Consider the following 18,696-nt stretch of genomic DNA (forward strand, 5'->3'; position numbering starts at 1 on the left):
CCCATGTCAGGCTCCCTGCTCAGACAGGGTTCTGCTTCTCCCTCTCCCTCTGATCCACCCCCCTGCTTGTTCTCTCTCTCTCTCTCTCTCTCTCTCTCTCTCTCTCTCTCTCCTCTCTCTCTCTCAAATAGATAAAATCCAAAGTGAATCTTTCCTTTGGAACCCAGAGACCTCCCAGCATATAAGCCATGTGGTCCCTCTGCCATCTCCCCTGGAATTAGGATTGTGGGAGACAGAGGAGCCCAGGGCCCCGTCTGAGGTGGATGGAGGATTAAAGCTAGGAGTTAGAGCCTTCTGAGAGTAGCTAGGCCTCACTCCAGTGCTGTCCCCGCCATCCTGCTGTGTGCACTCTCAGACACGTAGTCTCTGCTCAGCACCTGCAGACCTGCCTGCCAGGCAAGGTCCTCTGCCTGGGGAGACACAGCTCAGCAGTGACATCTGAACACATTCCAATGGCACATGTTTATCTCTAGGGTCAGCCTTTCCTGTTGGTGCTCTGGAGGTGTGGAGGAGCGGGGAGGAGGCTGGGGATGGCTGCTGGCAGGCACGGGAGGTGGAGGCAGGAGGGTAGTGGGGGTGTGGACCTCCCTCTTGGAAGGCCTATGTTTGATGAAGCTTCCAGACTGCATGTGGCCACATGTGTCTCTCCTCATGTCAGTGTGAGCTCCTCGGCTCTTCTGCTGCCAGTGGAGATGGGCACTGCTTCGCCCAGGGATACACCTTCCAGAGCTGGCAGGGACGCCATGGGTGGGGACCTCCAGGTGGGGGCCACAGGAAATAGAGCCAGTAAAGCAGCAGTGTTTCCATTGTTTAGTTTAGGATGCGAGCTCTGTTGGGACACAACTGGTTCTGCCTCTCCCTTTGAGCTCAGTCGTTGGTGCCAGGACCTCCAGGCTTTGGCACTGGGACAAAGGGGGCCACCCTCCCTGACTGGGCTGGGCAAACCCCATGAGTTTGATACCCTTAAGACACCATTTCCAGAAGCTTTACCCTCTCCCTCAGGACAAGTACTCCCCACACAGGAATCTCCACCAGCAGAGGGCAAATGCTGAGCTGCCTTCCAGAGGGTTCCACCCCAGCTCTGGATGGCTTTGAGAAAAGTGTGTTTGCAGCCAATGTCAGAGATAATCTCATCCTCCCTCCAGGCTGACTTTTGGGGGACAGTAGAGAGGAGGTTGAACTATTTGATTCTTCTTCAGCAAGAATGAATGTCCCCCATCCCCTGTCCTCAGCCTAGGAATATCTACTCATGTTTATATAACTATGGCAACAGGCTTTATTCTCTACCACTTAAGCCCTTAAAAAAAAAAAAAGAGAAAGAAGAAAGAAAGAAAGAAAGAAAGAAAGAAAGAAAGAAAGAAAGAAAGAAGAAAGAAAGAAAGAAAGAAAGAAAAATGGGAAGCAGTCCTTTTTCCTGCTGCCTTCTGCTCTGCCCAGAAGACAGAGCTACCTCTTCAGAAGCAAGGTGACACACAGCCCCATGCACCCTGGTGCAGTGTCAGCCTTCTCAAGGGCGAGTTTGCAATGGCCCAACATTGTGAAAGGACTTAAGGGTTTGACACCCATTTTCTTCCAGAATCCTGTGGGAACCACAAAGTAATAGACCTCTGACTTGCCTGGGACCTCTCTTTGGAGCACTGCACTGAGATTATGGTCATCAATTTTTTTTTTCTTTCCATCTCCTGACCTTAAAAGTAGATGGGTTTTGTAATGTGTAAAATTGTTGTATCACTGTGTCATACACCTGAAACTGGCATATTATGTCAACTATACTTTATTTTTTTTAATTTTTATTTATTCATGAGATAGAGAAGAGAGAGAGAGAGAGAGGCAGAGACACAGGCAGAGGGAGAAGCAGGCTCCATGCACCGGGAGCCCGACGTGGGATTTGATCCCGGGTCTCCAGGATCGCGCCCTGGGCCAAAGGCAGGTGCTAAACCGCTGCGCCACCCAGGGATCCCATACTTTAATTAAAAATAGGATTTTTTTTTAAGTGGATGGAATGCAATCTGGCTGTGCTAACAATATATCCTTTATCTCTGAGATGGGATTCCTCTTGTCCTGACTACTGCAAAGATCATTGTCAAAACAGCGTTTTGCAGGGAGTATAAAAGTGTCAGGCTCACATGGGTTTACCTATAAGCAAGGGAAGCTGAGGCCAGTAAAAGGAAAGCATTTGTGCATGTTGGGCTGTGCTGTCAGCAGGTTAGGGGTGCTAACCACTCAGCCTAAGGTTCTTACCAGGAGATCAGCCTGCGTGCATCTCTTGGAGTTTGAACTGTGGCCATGCAAGAGGATTCCAGTCCCGGAGCTCTCAGGGGTGGAGAAGCTGGGGTTTACACCTGCCACTAAAGACTACTTCAACCACAGACCCACAAATGTTTCTTGGCTGCCTTCTTCTCTGCCACTGTGCTTGGGTGCTGAGCTCTAACAGTGGGCAAGGCCCACAGGGGTGGGGAACCCTTTTGTGGTGTTTCTCTCAGTATAAGAGAATGTGTGGGTTATATAGTGGCCAGATCCCCCTTTCAATCAGAATCCTGGGAGATTCAACTCCAGAAATGGTTCAGTCAGTCTGGGGACCTCAGCTCCATCCTTGAGGCTGGGTTCCACTGTGAACACACCTGGGGTCGCACAGAAAGGCACCCACCCCCCTGGGGATCTCGGGCCCCCAAGTGCGAGGAAGCCGGCGGGCTGGGCCTTGCACGGAGCCCAGAGGACCCGCGGGCCCGATCGCCCGGTAACCTACTGCCCCGGAGAGCAGGAGGACCTGAAATGTCAGGCTTCGTAGCTCGGAACGCCAGAGAAGATTCTCAGCTCCATCCTGCGGCCCTCGGGTTGTCTGACGGACGAGGCCGCCGCCGGATCCTGAGCAGGGAGAGCGAAAGGAGCGCGGGTCCCCGGGCTGGGCAAGAGGCCACGGAGACGCAGGCCTCAGACTGAATTCTGACCCGCCTGCGCCTCTTCTTTCTTTTCTCCATCCTTCGGGTACCGCTGCTGCTGCTTGGTCCTAAGGGGGGGGGGGGGACTCAGGAAGAGGCCCAAAGACACGGGCAAGGAAGGCCCCCTGTACCCAGGGACCCGGGGTGATGGGGAGGCATCGAACGGACTCTGCAGGCTCCCTTCTGAAGATGCTCACTGGTGTCCTTCCTGCCTCTCCTGCGTTCGGCAGCAAGCGGGAGGGGCTCTCTGCTGACCGCAGCGCCTGCATTTTCGGCCCCTTCTTCCCGCATCTGCACGGTTCGGTCGCGGAGACCACAGACTCCACCTGGGGCGAGCTTCTTCCTTAGTTACCTTGAAACCACAGGTCGCTAATTGGTCTAATTACTCGGGGGTTGTGCCGCAGCGCCCCCTGCGGGCCGGGGCGGGAGGCGCGGCGTCTGGACGCCCGGAGGGGACCCGCCCTCGCCCCGCGGAGGGACCCCCCAGGCGCACCCGCCCGCAGCTCCCGCCCGCGGTCCAGGCGGTTCCGCCGAATGGAATCGGAGCAACTTCGAGTCCCCCCAGTCCCCGAGCAAGAGTCAGGCTCCGTGAGCCTGGAAAGGGAAGTATTGGGAGGAGAAGGGCCGATTCCTCCCTTTCCGCCCGCCCTACTGGAGCAGCTCCCGCCCCATTACCCCGTTTCCTGCGCGGAGAACCCCTGCCCGAGGTCAGTTGTTGTCCCCGCTCGTCCCGTCCGTCCCCTCCCTTACCGCGCGCGTGTTCTGGGCCGGGGGTCTCCGTCCCGACCCGCGTCGCCAGCCTCACCCCCCGCGCGGAGCCAGCGGAGCCCACCGGGGTTCTGCGCCGGGGGCGGGCGGCCCGGGCGGCGGCTCCTCGGCCCCACGCTGAGGCCGGGCTGCGGGACCCGCGCTCGCAGACTTCCGGCCCGCTGCGGGGTTCGGGGCGGCTGACGGGCGGCTCGGGTGGAGGATGCTCCTTTTCTGGTCGGAGTTTGGAGACAGGGTTGAGACGAGGGCTCCCGGCCTCTCACGGAGCCCGCCCGGGAACGGGTCCCCCTCGGCGCACAGGGATCACGCGCGCTGCGGGGCCGTCGGGGCAGCCCCGAGCCCCGCGCCCCCGCCCGCCCCGCCCCGCCCGCCCCGGAGCCGCGGCCCCAGCCGCGCGCCCCCCCGCCTCGGGGTCCCCGCGCCGCGCCCCGCCCGCGCCCCCCGCGCGTCCGTCTCATTGGCTGCAGGCGTCCCCCCTGAATTCTCATAGGCTGCCCCACTCTTCCTCCGCCCCCCGCACGGACCGCGCGCAGCCAGCGCCGGCGGAGCGGCTCCGAGTCGGGCCGGGGCGCGGGGCGCGGGGCGCGGGGCGATGGACTGCTACCTGCGCCGCCTCAAGCAGGAGCTGGTGAGAGCGCGGCGGGCGGGCCGGCCGGGGCGGGGCGGGCCGGGGAGGGGCGGGCCGGGGCGGGGAGGGGGGACGGCTGCGCCCCGACGGCACCTGGCCGCGCCGGGCCGAGGGGCGGGGGCCGCGAGGAGACTCGCAGCCGAGGGTTGCGGGAGGCGCCCAGAGCAGGCGGCGAGATGCGGGGCGCCCCGAGGACGGACGCTGCCGGGGCCCGCTGGCCGGCGGGGAGCCCCCGGGCCTGGCAGAGCCGGCGCGGCCGCGGGGGCAGGCGGCGGGCGGGGGCCGGGGCCGGGGCGCGTCCAGCAGGGAGGGGCCGCGGCTGCAGGGCCGGGGGAGGCCCGCGCGGGAGGAGGGCGCCGCGGGGCGGGGGCGGGGGGCGCGCGGGGGCGCGGAGCCCGGCACGGGGAGCCCAGCCCGGCCCCGGGGTCGCCCGAGTGAGGGGAGGGGCGCCCCAGCCCTGCCAGGCGGCCGCGCACCAACTTCGTGGACCCTCCAGCCCCGCACACACACCTGCCACCTGGTCCCTGCGCCCACCCGAATTCACGCATGGGCGCCCCAAGACCTCGCCCCCACCTCCCCCCCAGTCGACCCCCTCCCGTGATTTTGCCTCTGCCTCTTTTTGTTCCTTTAGTTTCTCTCCTCGCTATTCTCCCCCAGTCTGTCTTCCCACTTTCCAGAGCCGGGCGCACCCAGCCCCAGCCCCAGCCCCAGCCCCAGCAGCAGACCTGGCTGCAGATTCCATGACAGCCTCTCCCCCCTGCAGGCTCTGTCCTCCTCCTCTCACCACCACAGAACTTGGCAGCTGTAGAGGGGCCAGTCTGGGGGTGGGGGCCGGGCAGCTTGCAGAGCAGGTGTCCTCCCGAGCTCCCTGGTCAAGGCCCGCAGGCACTTGTCCTGTCTGTTCCACTGCAGACTCTGCCTTCTCAGGGCAAAGGTCACTTCTCGGGGACTTCCTCCCCAATCCCTTTTTGCGGTGACTCTCAGATGGGAAAGTTACTCAGAGAAGTGCAGCTTCAGTGAGGGATGGAGGAGTCTCCACCAGGTCCCGTCCCCTGCTGGTTTTCCCGCAGTTCCCATGCTGGTTTGGGGATGGTCAGCCCAGCACCCCCCGCCCCAACTCTGACTCTTCCCATTCATTTGTCCACTACCAGAAAGAAAAGTCAAGGTCATCACAGATAATGTCTGAAGTCCAAGGCCCATGCTGAAAAAAGAATCTAATAGAGTCCTCTTTTTATGCTTGGAATCTGGGACCACACCACCCACCTCAGGATCTGCTTTAATAGAGGGTTTGTGGGTGTTCCTGGCATAGGCTTGAATTTTAAAATCCTACTGATTTGCATTTTTTATAGCACCCTAGGTGGGAGGGGTTGAGGGGAGGAAGACAGTCTGTGGATGCCAGGAGAATAAAAAAGGCAAATAGGAATCTGCACAGAACTGAGCTCCAGGTCTTGATTTGCACCCTCTCCTGCCAAGGACTTGAGCCCCCGTCCCCAGGAGAAGGAAGGGGAGAGGCTGAAGTCACCGAGTTCCCCATTAGCTTTCATTTGGCCCTTTGTCTGAGCAGTTTCAGCCTTTGACTCTTTTGGAGAGGAAGCCAAATGCCTGGCCTGAGGCCCAGAATGACACTCAGATGGGAGATCTCGGCACCCTCGCCTCCCCACTCCCGGGTGCTCCGCCTCCTCCCCAGTGCCAGGCTGCCCAGAAATAAGACAGAGCAAGTGACGGGAATTAGAGTCTCCTTTGCTCCCCAACACCTCAGCCTAGTGCTTAGGTAGCGGAACCGAATCTCAGTGCCTCGGTTTTCCTTGGTGGGATGAAGAGGAAAGTAGAGCTTTGAGTTAGTTAGCCCAGGCTCAGCCCTTTGGCTTCTCTGAAGGCTGTGGGGATTGACTTCGGTGCAGCTCGTTTGTGACTAGAGTGGGAAGATTTTTTTTTTTTTTTGGTTGGGGGGGGTGGGCGGTTGGGAAGATTTTATTCAGAACTCAGGCCTGCAATGGGGTGGGAAAGGCATACTGTGTGTCGTGAGCTTGTGAGGGTGGGGGCAGGCAGTGGGGCCCGCGTGTTATCCCAGGTAGAGGAGGACTGCGTTGACGGCTTTGCCTCAAGTTAGTATGTGCTCAGGAGTGGCATTCGTGATACCAGTCAGGGTCCACGTTCATTTATGCCGCTAAATCCCTTCCAGATGCCTGCGTTCTACAGATAACCGGGTTAACCTGCTGGAAAAGGAAACATTAACAGGTTGTGAAATTATTTTTGTGAAGGGTATTCTGTGTCTCCCTCCTGCATCCTGGCCCCATCCTTGGCCCAGAAAATCTAGTCAAGGAGTGTGGGTTCCTGAAAACCAAAGTAGCAGAATTCCTCAATTTCTCGGAGCTGACAATGTGAACTGTAACAAGTGAGCACTGTGGGGTGGCTAAGGGTTTGTGGATCCTGGCTCAGTTAGGCTGGTGTCTAGAGAACCTTCCCCCTGCCTGGAAGGGGACAGGGATCCATTTTAGGGATGACACATGGCAGGAGAGTAGTAAGGGCTGACACACTTCCTCATTAGGAGGGGGTCAGGGCTTAACAGCTCAGCAGGGAGCATCTCTCTCTCCCCTCCAGCCGCCAGAGAGAGGCCCTGCATGAACACAAGGCCTTGGGACCAGCTGTTCTTACACACTGCTCCCTTGAGGGCTTCCAACAAATGGGGTAGACACAGGAACACAGAAGCTGCAGCTGTAAGATGCTCATAGGGTGTTCCTCATGAGTCAGTGTCAGTGTGGAGCACATAGAGCGTGTAAAGGCCGAGTGATAGGGGCTCATGAAGTCTATCCAGGCCGGGAGGGCTTCCTTGAGGAGGAGGAGGTTGATGGAGGCCAGCTTCTGTAAGGCCTGTCCCAGCTGACTGACGCATGATGAGGCAGCAGAGGGACTTCTCTGGGGGTCAGAGATGGTCCTTGTAGGACAATTTGGTATTCCTAGAAGGCGTTTATCTAGCCAGGAATGGCCACAAGTTCAGGAGGTTCTGACCTGCGGAGGAGGACAAGGACCTAGAAGCAAGATAAGGACAAAAGAAGGTGATAGAAGAGATACAGGAGGAGCAGCCCTCAGCTCTGGAGACCAAAGAGCAGATTTCCTGTGGCAGAAAACAGTTTTTGCCAAGGATCTCCTAATGTGGCCTCCTTTGGTGTTTAGAGCTAAGGGGAGGAACGGGGTGGGGCCAGTGAGGGAGGAGTGTGGGCGTGGGACTTGGGGGCAGGCCAGCTTGAACTCAGCCCCTGGCTCTGTGTCACCTAGGCAGATCACTTAAGCCCCCTGTGTGAGGGGGGCTTTTCTCATCTGTAAAATGGGATTTTTAATTTTTAAAAAAAATTTATTAATTTATTTGGCAGAGAGAGAAAGCGCATGAGAGCAAACACAAGTAGGCAGAGCAGCAGGAGAGGGAGAGGGGGCAGCAGGCTCCCTGCCAAGCAGGGGACGTGGGGCTCCATCCCAGGGCCCTGGCATTGTGACCTGAGCCAAAGGCAGACGCTTCACCATTTGAGCCCCAGGCCCCCCTAAAATGGGGTTTATTTATTTTTTATTTTTTTTAAAGATTTTATTTATTCATGAGAGACAGAGATAGAGAGAGAGAGAGGCAGAGATACAGGCAGAGGGAGAGGCAGGCTCCATGCAGGGAGCCCGACGTGGGACTCGATCCGGGGTCTCCAGGATCACGCCCTGGGCTGAAGGCAGGCACTAAACCGCTGAGCCACCAGGGCTGCCCTAAAATGGGGTTTTAAACGCACCCACTTTACGCAGCCAGTGTGAAGATGAAATGGCAGCTGTCCATTCTCAGTGCACAACAGAGGGCCCATTGTGTCTTAGGCACACAGCACACTCCTGACAGGTCCATCGCACTGGCGTGCACGAGTCACTCATTCCAGGACACATGAATGGAGTTCATCTGATGTTTAAAGCACCTGACCGGACGTGAGCACTTGGTCACAAATATACACAGACAGGAATCCTGCCTTCAGGGAACTCGCTGTCCAGTGGGGGAGGTAATAAAAATACCACCTGTTGATGTCGACACTCCCCGATACGCCAAGCATATAATGGGCCGTGTCATTTACTTGCCAGAGCAACTGGAAGAAGCTGTACTTCCAGTATTCCCATTCTATAAAGGAGACATGGGGGGTCAAGTGACTTGGCCAAGGTCGTAGCCGGTGAGACAGAGCCAGACTTCAAACCTAGCCAGTGACCGCAGAACTTACCAGCACATGTAAGCATGAGCCCCGCACAGAAGTAGGGGGTGTGGGCTACGTGAAAGGCCAGGCACAGTGCTGTGAGAAGGGAGAGATGATGTCCAGCCAGGGGATCAGGGAAAACTCTGGGGAGAGGTAGCGTTTGAGCTTGACCTTGAGGGATAAGCGGAGAAGTGAATGGGAGGAAAATAGCATTCCAGGCAGATAATGAAGCAACAGGAGCAATGGGCAGAGATGGAAGTAGTGGGGCCCTGGAGGGCCGTGTGGCGGGGATGCTGGGAGACTGCCGCAGTTCGGCTGAGGACATGGGCCTGTGCGGAGATGTTGGTGAGCATCGGGGCTGGGAGAGGTGCTGAGAGCAGCCCATGGGGACCTTGGGTGCTGTGCAAGAGCCTGCCCTTCTCTGTAGCATTGTGAGGAACCTGCTGAGAGGTGTGCCCTGGTGTCTCAGAGGTGCAGGGGGAGTTGGGGGGGGAGCAGGGCGGGGGAGGATGAGGCTGCAGGATGAGCTATGACAGAGCTCACACAGGGGACTGTGACGGCCTGGAGCAGAGAGTAGAGGAGGAAGATGACCCTGCAGGTCTGCATCAGATGGCCCGCAGAGGACAGGAGCTGACGCCGGCTGCTGGTTGGGGGAGGCCAGCTCCTTGCGGGACAGGACTGGCCCCCTCCAGTGGCTGCCCCTTGCCCCAGCATATGCCCCCCCATAGATCTTCCAGTCAGGAGCCGGCTCATCCGTTGCACACTTCCTTCTTTCTTTACCCTCCACCCTCCTCCAGCTCTTGGCACAGTTGCTGCTTTACCTTCCTGTCGCACGTTGCAGCCAAGAGCAGGGCACCCTGAAGGTCCCCATTCACTGGACAGGAGAACAGGCCAATTGGCAGAAGCAGGGCTTTTCCCATTTCCGGCCCTGAACCTCCTAGCGGCGTCCAGAGGGGCTGAAGGAACTGTGTGGGGGTCTTGTGAGTCACGGGGCGGCGGGGGGAGCGAGGCAGGGCATGCTGCCAGGGCCACGGGCGAGGCCGGAGCCTGTGTCAAAGGATTCTGGCGGAGCCGAGAGGGCGTGAGATGGATGGTTGGACGGCACAGCTGGGGTACCCATCGGGGACCTAGGAGAGGCTCAGGAAGGTTGCTGGGGATGCTGGCATCCCACTCCCACCCTCTGCCCCCCCCCCCATTGCCCACAGGCCAGGCGAGTGCCCAGGTGACGGCGCTGTACGTGGGCAGCTGCAGCTGACCCCACCACCTCTGGAGGGCACAGGGCTGCAGGTGTGGGGTGGGGGATCTGCTTTCTGGCGGCATCTTCCCCTTTGGCTCCAAACAGACACGTCCTTCCTCCTCCATGTGATTCAGGGGAGAGGCGCTGTCGGTGGAAAGCAACCGAATTGGGTGTTGACCCTCCAAGGCTCCACGCTCCTCCTCCCTCCCACTCCAGGATAACTGCGCTTTCCACTTTGCCATAGCATTGACTATCCTGGTCTCTTCTCACAACAGCCTGGTGAGGCTGAGAAGCCACATCCTGATGACCTGGAACACCCATTGGCCTGTCTGTGGGCCTGGCTTGGGGTCCCAGTCTTCCCACCAATACACCTTGGGGCCCGGGCAATAGATCTGTCTTTCTGCTGGAGGCACCCAGGTGATGTCAAGTGATCATCAGATGACAAACTTGGAGTTTTAGATAGTTACGTTCTGTTTATGGCAAGTATATGCATTTCATATAAGTTCCTACCCCAATACATTTGTTTATACCAGCAGTTAGCTTTACACGAAACATTAAGTAGGAATATGTAGGTCATACATAGGGTGAAAATGGCAAAGGAAGTCTAGGGAAGGGTGCTGAGGAAGAAAACCCACTTCTCAGAGCCTGTTCCTTCCTTCCTTCCTTCCTTCCTTCCTTCCTTCCTTCCTTCCTTCCTTCCTTCCTTCCTTCTTTCCTTCTTTCCTTTCCTTCTTTCTTTCTTTCTTTCTTTCTTTCTTTCTTTCTTTCTTTCTTTCTTTCTTTCTTTCTTTCAAGATTATATTTATTTATTCATGAGAGACACACACACACACACACAGAGAGAGGCAGAGGGAGAAGCAGGCTCCCTGCGGGGAGCCCAATATGGGACTCAATCCCAGAACCCAGGATCACACCCTGAGCCAAGGCAGATGCTCAGCCCCTGAGCCACCCAGGGGCCCTGTAGATCCTGTTTCTTGATCCATACAGTGGGGTATCTGACAAAGCAAGAGGGCAGAGCTTATCACTGTATAGCCAGAGGGCTCCAGGTTGGCAGCTGGGACTCCGTGGGCTCCTTACAGATGCTCGGAGGGTGCATGCCCAGTGGCCTTCCAGCTCTCCTACACGGAGGAAGTGTGAACTGCAGTGGGAAAGCCTGAAGCACGACATGAAGAACAGCTTTAGAATGAAACTTTTCGAGGCCTAGGATGTGCCCGGATGGAGGAGATGCTGGGTGGGTGCAGGGGGTGCTGGCAAGGACAGTGGTGAGAGCCTCCTGGGGTTTTCAGCACGGAATCGCTCCCAGATGTGCTGTTGAGTGGAACCGGTCAGCCCTGGCATGTGTGCACATCAGTGGGACCAGGGCTGCACGGGGTGTGGGGAGGGGGATGGCTGTTAGATCCACTCCCACTCAGACCAATTGGAACCAGTTAGACCCTCTTAGGACTTTTCCAAGTGGCCCCTGAGGGCAGGTTGGGTGTGATTGGGCCCTGTCCTGAAGACGGGCCTGAAGCTCTGGCATTGGAAGGCTGGGGAAGAGTTCAGCCCCCTACAGCCCAGAGTTTGGGATTTAGCGGTGGCAATTTCTGCTTTGGGATCTTCTCTGATTAGGCCTCTCCCCTCTGCTTCCCTCCTCCCCCCCGCCCCCCTCCCCGGCTCCCTCTTAGGTTCTGAAGGCAAGAGAAATCCTGGGATCTGAGAAGGTCCCACACTCCAGAGCAAGACAGAAGCTTGCCCTCTGGCTCTTTCTCCCTGGGTGACATCATTCCCCTTGGGGCCAGGAAAGGCAGCTTGCTCAGTGGAGACCCAGCTGATGCTCCTGCCTCCCCGACTGCCTCCCCTACACTTCCTTCTCCTCTGGCCTTCCCTCCCACAGCTGCCTTCTGCACTCAGTGTCTGCACGGTGGCTGGACAGCCAGGCCGGCCTGAGAATGGGCAAGAGGGCGTGGGGTTTCCCTTTCCCTCTTGGGCTCTTACTCTGTGGGGGCAGGGGTGGCTGGGACAGAAGGAGCAGGGCAGCGACAAGTTCCTCCTTGATGGGACCCACCCGATGAACAGGATCCTATCGTTGCTGTGTGTTAAGGTCTCCCGAGGAAGAACTGTCCTGGAAGTTCCTAGAAGTCTTATGATAACCCTAAGCACTCCCCTCCGGGCCATGCGTACACACTCATTATGTCACCTCAGCTGGCCAGAGCTTTAGGAAGCAGAAACTCTTATTCCCATTTTGAAGAACGAAGAAAGTGAGCAGCAGTTTAAACCGCCAGGGCAGGTCCCACAGCTTCTGTGGAGCAGAGTGGGGATTTGAACTCCGTGCGTTCTATCTCTAGAACCCAAGACCTTAACAACACAGGGTCTCACTTTCCACCCGGGTATAATTCCATCTCCTGTTAACCTAAATGGGGCTTCTGTTTCCCGGGCGGCTCCACATTCATACATACCCACACAGTCATTCTCCCTGGAAAAGGGTACAAAATGTCAGCGTTATTTCCTCAGGATTTTTCCATACTGGAAGAGATTGAATGGGGGCATTTCATTCCTCCCACTGCCTCTGATCTGACCTGGACTGTGTTCAGCCTTCTGGAAGGAAGCCTGCAAGCCTCAGACTCCTTGCCTGTTGGTGAAATGAAGCCACTAGCCATCTCCCTGCCTCTTTCTCCCTGTGGGGTGCGTCATTGTCTGCGGGCAGCACATCTGGAGAGCTGACTTGGGTATTCAGTGGTACTCAATACATGCTTTGTGGGGGTGTGGCAGGGGCAGGGTGCTAGCTAGGACCTGGGGAGACAGTAACAATTTGTGGGTCTTGGCCGCTGCCCTCAGTGGTGGAGGCTCCCTGAACGTTTCATGAACCGCTGAGCACTTACATGTGCAGGAGGCTGGGCGGTGTAAGCCAGCACCGAGGGATGGGGGTGGGGGGGTGAGCTGTCGCTGTCTCCGAGAAGGTTCCAACGCAGCATGGGGCATGCACGGGAACAGACGTGGGCCTCCAGGTGGCACGATCACAGGCGTGGCCTGGGAAGCCTGGCCTGGTGGCCCAAGGGCCTTCCTTCCGGGAGATGGCAAAGCAGATGTGAGGCATCTGGGGACCCGAGTAGGGGCCTTGAGTGGAAAAGCCGAAAGTAGCTCTGAGGTCCGGGTTGAGGTGACAAGGGAAGGGGATCAGAGAAGCAGATGGCAGGCAGAGAGCTCAATGACTGTGGTTTGAGGCTTTGGGTCTCCTTCTCCACAACTCTGCCCTGGGTCTTCCCAGTTGCGGGCCAGCAGCCTCCAAAAGGAGAAGGGGTCAGCAGGCTGGAACCCAGAGGGGTCAGAGCAGGGGGCTGTCCACAGGCACAGCCGCCTCCCAGGCCATGTCCCCTGCTGCTGCAGCCGCCACTGGCCTGTCCCAGGATCACCGTGGCCTGCAGCCACCACCCAGCAAAGCTGTCCTTGCCTTCAGGGACATTAGTCCCTGGGCAGTCGGTGTGGCTGACTCAGTCCCATCCCCCGTCCCCCACCCTGCGCTGGCTGCATTGGCAGGGGGGCCCTGAACCCACAGCCTAAGGGGGTCACCTGCCAGGGCAGTCCTGAGCATCCATGTGCCTGTCATCCTGACCCCCCACCTCTGCACCCGTGGGCTTGGTTCCGTGCGTTAGGACAAGGCTGGGGGTGAGATGATCCCAGTGGGTCCCTGGGGGAGCTTCAGAGATAGCTGGTCCCCTCCCGCCGGGTGTGCTGTTGGGAGCAGAGCAGATCCTGGGCAGGAGCCGGCAGGACCCAGGCCACTGGGACGAGAATGTCATCAGAGCAGCAGTCCCTGCACGGCTGCCACGCGTGGCCCCCATGCACGGCCCTCACCCTCTCAGCCTCTTCCAGCTGCCACCTGGGCCCCGGGCCTCATGCCTATGGGAGGCTGGGAGGCTGACTTCCCTCGTCTCCACTCCTGGCCTGAGCACGGGAGGTGGGCAGAAGGAGCACTGGAGTCGCTGGAGGAGAGCAGGTGTTTGGGAGGCAGGGAAGGGGCGAGGAGGGCTGCCGCAGGGAGAGCTGCTGCTCATGGGGCTCTGGGCGCCTTGTCTCCCTCCTGACTCGCCAGGTGTGCACAGGGAAGGAGCCCCAGGCCTACTCTTTGTCTTTGGGAATCTGAGCTCCCTGTCCTGCCCTCCTGTCCCTCTCCTTCGTCTGCTGCCCTGGGGGAGACAAAGGGGCCCCAAAGCCCACGCCAGGGCCAGCCGTGTGAAGTAGCCAGCGCTTGGTAGCATTCCAAGTGGGGCTGCTTGCGTCCCGGGGGTGAGCTGTGACCTCAGGCAGCTGACCTCACCCCTCGCCCCCTCCTTACCTCATTAAAATAAGGACAGTAAGAGCAGCCTTGTGGGATTTATAGGAAGATCATAAGAGGTGGTGCCCAGAGGGCCCTCAGCTCCCTTCCTGTCATGGGGTGAATTCCCAACTGTCGCGGCTTCGCCCTGGTCAGCGTCGGGGGTGGTCAGCGTTGGGGAGGCTCCAGAGAGGAGCACGGGCGCGGGAAAGTCCAAAGGCGCCCGGCACAACTCCGTGCACCCTCGAAGCACCCTCAGCTCCACCTCTTACCATCCATGTAACCCTGAGCAAGTCACTGATGGGCTTCGCTCCCTCATCTGTACGGTGGCAACAAGACTGGCCGCCTCCTCGTGGCCTGGTGAGCCCGAAGGTAGACGGGCTGATCTCCGTGTCCATATCTTCAGGGCTGTGCAGCTGCCACTAGTGTTTCTGGGGTGCACCTGTCAGCGTTAAGGCACCTCCTTTTCCAGCTCTGACTCGCTTTGTGCTGGGCCCCACGGAGGGTCAGGGCAGGCTGGAGTGACCCCGCGGGCGTGGGCTTGGGCAGCAAGGGCTCTAGGTCCTGGTGGTGAGGGTGGCGCTCCCACCCCCGTGGCTCCCCATCCTCCGCCCCCCCCCCCAGGCTCACCGGCCTGAGCTCCCCCCCCACCCCGTGGCTCCCCATCCTCCGCACCCCCCCAGGCTCACAGGCCTGAGCTACCCCCCACCCCGTGGCTCCCCATCCTCCGCCCCCCCAGGCTCACCGGCCTGCCCTGCGCTTTCCCTCCCCTGCAGGTGTCCATGAAGGAAGTGGGCGATGACTTGCAGGATCAGATGAACTGCATGATGGGTGCCCTGCAGGAACTGAAGCTCCTCCAGGTGCAGGCGGCGCTGGAACGGCTGGACATCTCTGCAGGGAGCACAGCCCCAGGGGGCCCAGGGAGCCCCGGAGCGCAGCCGGAGCCCGCTGGCTGGGCCGCCGCAGCGCAGTGCGCCTCCAGGTGCCTTCCTCTGGGCACCGAGCTTCGGGCCGCCGGCAGCGCGTGCGGGTGCGGGTGCGGGTGCGGGGTGCGGCCCCTCCCCGGGGCACAGCCTGCAGGGCACCAGGGCCGCACGCAGCCGGGGCCAGAGCCACTGGAACCCGAAGACTGGACCTCCACGTTGATGTCCCGGGGCCGGAACCGACAGCCGCTGGTGCTGGGGGACAACGTCTTTGCGGACCTGGTGGGCAACTGGCTGGACCTGCCGGAGCTGGAGAAGGGGGCGGAGAAGGGGGAGATGGGGGAGCCCCGAGGGGAGAGGAGCCAGCCCCGGGAGCTGGGCCGCAGGTTCTCTCTCACGGCGAACATCTTTAGGAAGTTCCTGCGCAGCGTGCGGCCGGACCGGGACAGGCTGCTGAAGGAGAAGCCGGGCTGGGCAGCCCCCGCGGCCTCCGAGCCCAGGGCCGCCCGCTCGCACAAGGCCAAGAAGCGGAGCCATCCCAAGGGCCCCGGACGGTTCCCCTTCCCGGGCACCGCAGGGCCCAGACGCGGGGAAGGCCCCGCCGCCAGCTGCCCCAAGGCCCTGGAGCCGTCGCCTTCTGGCTTTGATGTCAACACGGCTGTTTGGGTCTGAGTCCCGGAGACAGAAAGTTGACCGAGCCCCAGAGCGGGCCCCGTGTGCCGGGAAGCGTGGGCTGCGGGCGCTATGGCTTTCGAAAGCCGAACTCCTGAGTTCCTTTCCCCCAGGAAGGAGGGCGAGACAGCGAGAGTGTCTGGAGCTGAGGGTTGTGTATGGTTGAGTCAGGCTGGGGGTGGGGGGGGGGCTGTTGAGGAGGTGAGGGCTCCTGGGCATGGAGAGACGTGGCAGGGGGGTACTCACCTTGGGGCTGCAGGTGACGAGAGGGGCAGGAACAGAGCAGTGGGCAATCTTGATCCTTCCCTGCCCCCAAAGACCTCAGTTGAACATTCTGTAAGATTAGAGTGCTGGGGTCTCTGGTCCCCCCCAGAGGCTCCCAATAAAGACCTCGTCTGTGTCTCTGTCATCCCCAACCTCATCACCGTGGGCTCCTTGGCACAGGTGTGCAACGCCAGCCCTCCCGGGATTGGGAGCAGGAGAGAGGAGCCTTCCCCATCCCACCTCTCCCTGTCGCCTTCAAGATTCTGGCCACACCCGGGCCTGAAAAATGGGTGGAGTGGACCTGCGGGGACCTAGAGATGGCCCTGGATCTTTCAAAGGCACAGGAAAGATGTGTACAGCACTTTTTTTTGTTATTGTTTGTCTTTAAAGATTTTACTTATTTATTCATGAGAGACACACGCAGAGAGAGAGGCAGAGACACAGGCACAGGGAGAAGCAGGCTCCACGCAGGGAGCCAATAAGGGGACTCCATCCCGGGTCCCCAGGATCACGGCCTGGGCTGAAGGCGGCACTAAACCACTGAGCCCTCCGGGCTGCCCTGTGTAACACTTTAAATGCTGGAAAGCCCTTTCCTAGCCATCGCCACCTCTTGAGGAAGCAAGTAAGGCAGATGTTTCCCTGTCTTCCAGCCAACGAGGCCGAGGCCGCCTGGATGTGCCACCTGTGGGCAGGAAGCAGGAGGGCAGGGCGGCAGGGGGCAGGCCTGGAGCCCCAGACCAAGGGCAGCAGCATCCCCACCCCCATGCCCCTTCCCTGGCTCCCGCCCCCAAGACACAGGCAGGGGTCCCCTGGAGGGAAGGGGTGCCCCTCAGAGGCACGCACGCATTTTTAGGTGCCCAACTCCCCATGGGGCATGGAGGCACCTCCTGGGAGACCGGACCCCAACTGGAGGGGAGGGAAGGGCCAGCGGTGGCTCTGCCCTATACCGCATGGCCCTCCCACCCCACGTGTGCTGCCAGCTGCTGGCTGGGGACAGACACTGTGGGTCCCCTTGGGGGCCAGACCGCCCCGTCGCCACTCCCCCCCCACTGAGCTCCCCTCTACCTGATGGGGGTGGGGTGACAACTGCAGTTAGGTGCAGGCCGCCTTCCTGCCCTCAGAGCATTAACGGCAAATTGGAGGAGAATAATCCCAAGAAAGGCTCTTTGTGCCTTCCAGAGCCCTGGAGACCAAGCTGGAGGAGGGAGGAGGCTTCCATCACCCTCAGATCCCCTCTGCCAAATGGTGGATGTTTCATGCTTTGGTGGCGGGAGCCACACGAAGGAAGGTGCTAAATTTATTTATTCAGTGCTTGCTATTTGCCGGGCAGCGTGCAAAACAGGCCTTTCTAGACTGACCCTAGAAAGGGTTGTCTTCTTGGTGGATCAGTGGAGGTTCATAGGGGTCCTAAGGGCTGCCCAGATCGGCCTGCCAATTCATGCAAGAGCAAGATTTGAAACAGGATTGGCTGGCGGCAGAACAGCCTTCTGCCCTCCCGGAGTATGGAGTTTGCCGACTGAGCCAGCCCTTTCTGGAGGAGCAAGCCCCTGCTCATCCTGTCTCCCCAGGGAGGGCGTGGTGATGCTTCAGTGCGGGGTGAAGGCCCGGTGGCTTCGGCTGCCAGGGTGCTGGTGGCGGTGCTGGTGGCAGTGCTGGTGGCGGTGCTGGTGCTGCTGCTGGTGGTGGTGGAGCTGTGCATGCGTGCATGTGTGCGGAGACCTCGGAGAAGTGACCGGGTGGCTCCGGGCCTCGAGCCTGGGCGCGCTGCGCAGAGTAGCCACGTCTGCTCCAGGAGCCAAGTCAAGAGGAACGACAACAAAACCTGCCCCCTGCCCGTGTTAACCACGCGCGGCTGATGAGTGGGGTGATCCCGGGTCCCCCTGGGCGCTGCGACGCTGCCCTCTCGGGGAGGCGCCTGCACCCGCCCGGCCCAGGTGCTGCGGAAGGCGCAGGGTGGGGCAGAGGGGGCTGAGGGCTCGCTCGGCCCCTGGGGCTCACTCTCCGGCCAACCAGGACACGCAAGTAAGCGGGGCGCCTTCGCTACCCTCGCCGCGTGGAGCCCCCCACCCCGCCGGGCCCCGAGCGCTTCCCCGGCACCCACCCCTCAGGGTGAGCCCGACCTGGACTTGCCCAGAGGAGCGGAGGCCCGGTCGGGCTTCGTCCCCACCACATCCCCCTCGCTCCCCATTCGGGAATGCACCCCAGTCTTGCCCAGGTTGCAGCACTCCCTGCAGGGCCTCCACAGCTCGAGCCTTTGGGTGGCGGGGGTCCGGCTTCCAGTGCACCGCGGGGCACCTCCCCCGTCCCCCCGGAGCAGGTAAGGCACTCCTGCCAGGACCATGGAATGAGCACGGGGGCTGGAGTCAAACAGGATGTGCGACCCCTTTCTGTCCCGGTCAGCTCCAGTGTGCTGCTTGACCTCTCCAAGCCTCGGCTTTCTGGTCTCTGACATGCGGACAAGGCAAGGCTCTGCAGATTCGAAGGCCGCAGTGCACAGTCTAGAACACAGCAAAAGCTCCCCACGGCACCTCAGGCCTGCGGTTCAGGCGCCGACCCTGTGAACCAGAGCAAAACCACGAGGGAAAAAAAAACAATATAAACTTTCACTGGAGCTTGAGTTCTCCCTCCTCTGTTAAAAAAAAAAAAAATGTATACTGGCTGGATGGGCTCCCTGGACTGGGGCTGGGATCGGGGAAGACAGCAGGTGTCTCTACTGTCTCCCCTCTGGTGTTTTTGTACATTGTGAACATGTAACCCAGCTGGGCT

General features: G+C 59.8%; 1 protein-coding gene and 1 long non-coding RNA gene across 3 annotated transcripts; both read left to right on the forward strand.

The window, feature by feature from the left end:
• Positions 1-4,257: 4,257 nt before the first annotated feature.
• Positions 4,258-16,075, forward strand: INKA2 (inka box actin regulator 2). Of its 2 annotated transcripts, XM_025452885.3 has the most exons (3): positions 4,278-4,335; positions 12,271-12,441; positions 14,848-16,075. In XM_025452885.3, the coding sequence occupies exons 1-3, from the start codon at positions 4,300-4,302 to the stop codon at positions 15,664-15,666; spliced, it is 1,026 nt and encodes a 341-aa protein (XP_025308670.1). In that variant the 5' UTR covers positions 4,278-4,299; the 3' UTR covers positions 15,667-16,075. The 2 variants fall into 2 exon arrangements, with proteins under 2 accessions (XP_025308672.1, XP_025308670.1); XM_025452887.3 differs by lacking the exon at positions 12,271-12,441 and having other exon boundaries at positions 4,258-4,335.
• Positions 16,076-17,607: 1,532 nt separating this feature from the next.
• Positions 17,608-18,648, forward strand: LOC125752733 (uncharacterized). The gene is made up of 2 exons (XR_007402876.1): positions 17,608-18,247; positions 18,331-18,648. It is a non-coding gene; the product is annotated as an uncharacterized LOC125752733 (long non-coding RNA).
• Positions 18,649-18,696: the final 48 nt, after the last annotated feature.

This window comes from Canis lupus, chromosome 17 (genome assembly GCF_003254725.2).
Source record: "Canis lupus dingo isolate Sandy chromosome 17, ASM325472v2, whole genome shotgun sequence".
NCBI lineage: Eukaryota > Metazoa > Chordata > Mammalia > Carnivora > Canidae > Canis > Canis lupus.

Coding starts and splice junctions, on each gene's coding strand:
- INKA2 (XM_025452885.3), top strand. CDS start 4,300: ATGGACTGCTACCTGCGCCGCCTCAAGCAGGAGCTG. Junction 4,336..12,270: donor GCCGCCTCAAGCAGGAGCTG/GTGAGAGCGCGG, acceptor TTATTTCCTCAG/GATTTTTCCATACTGGAAGA. Junction 12,442..14,847: donor TGCCTCTTTCTCCCTGTGGG/GTGCGTCATTGT, acceptor CCTCCCCTGCAG/GTGTCCATGAAGGAAGTGGG.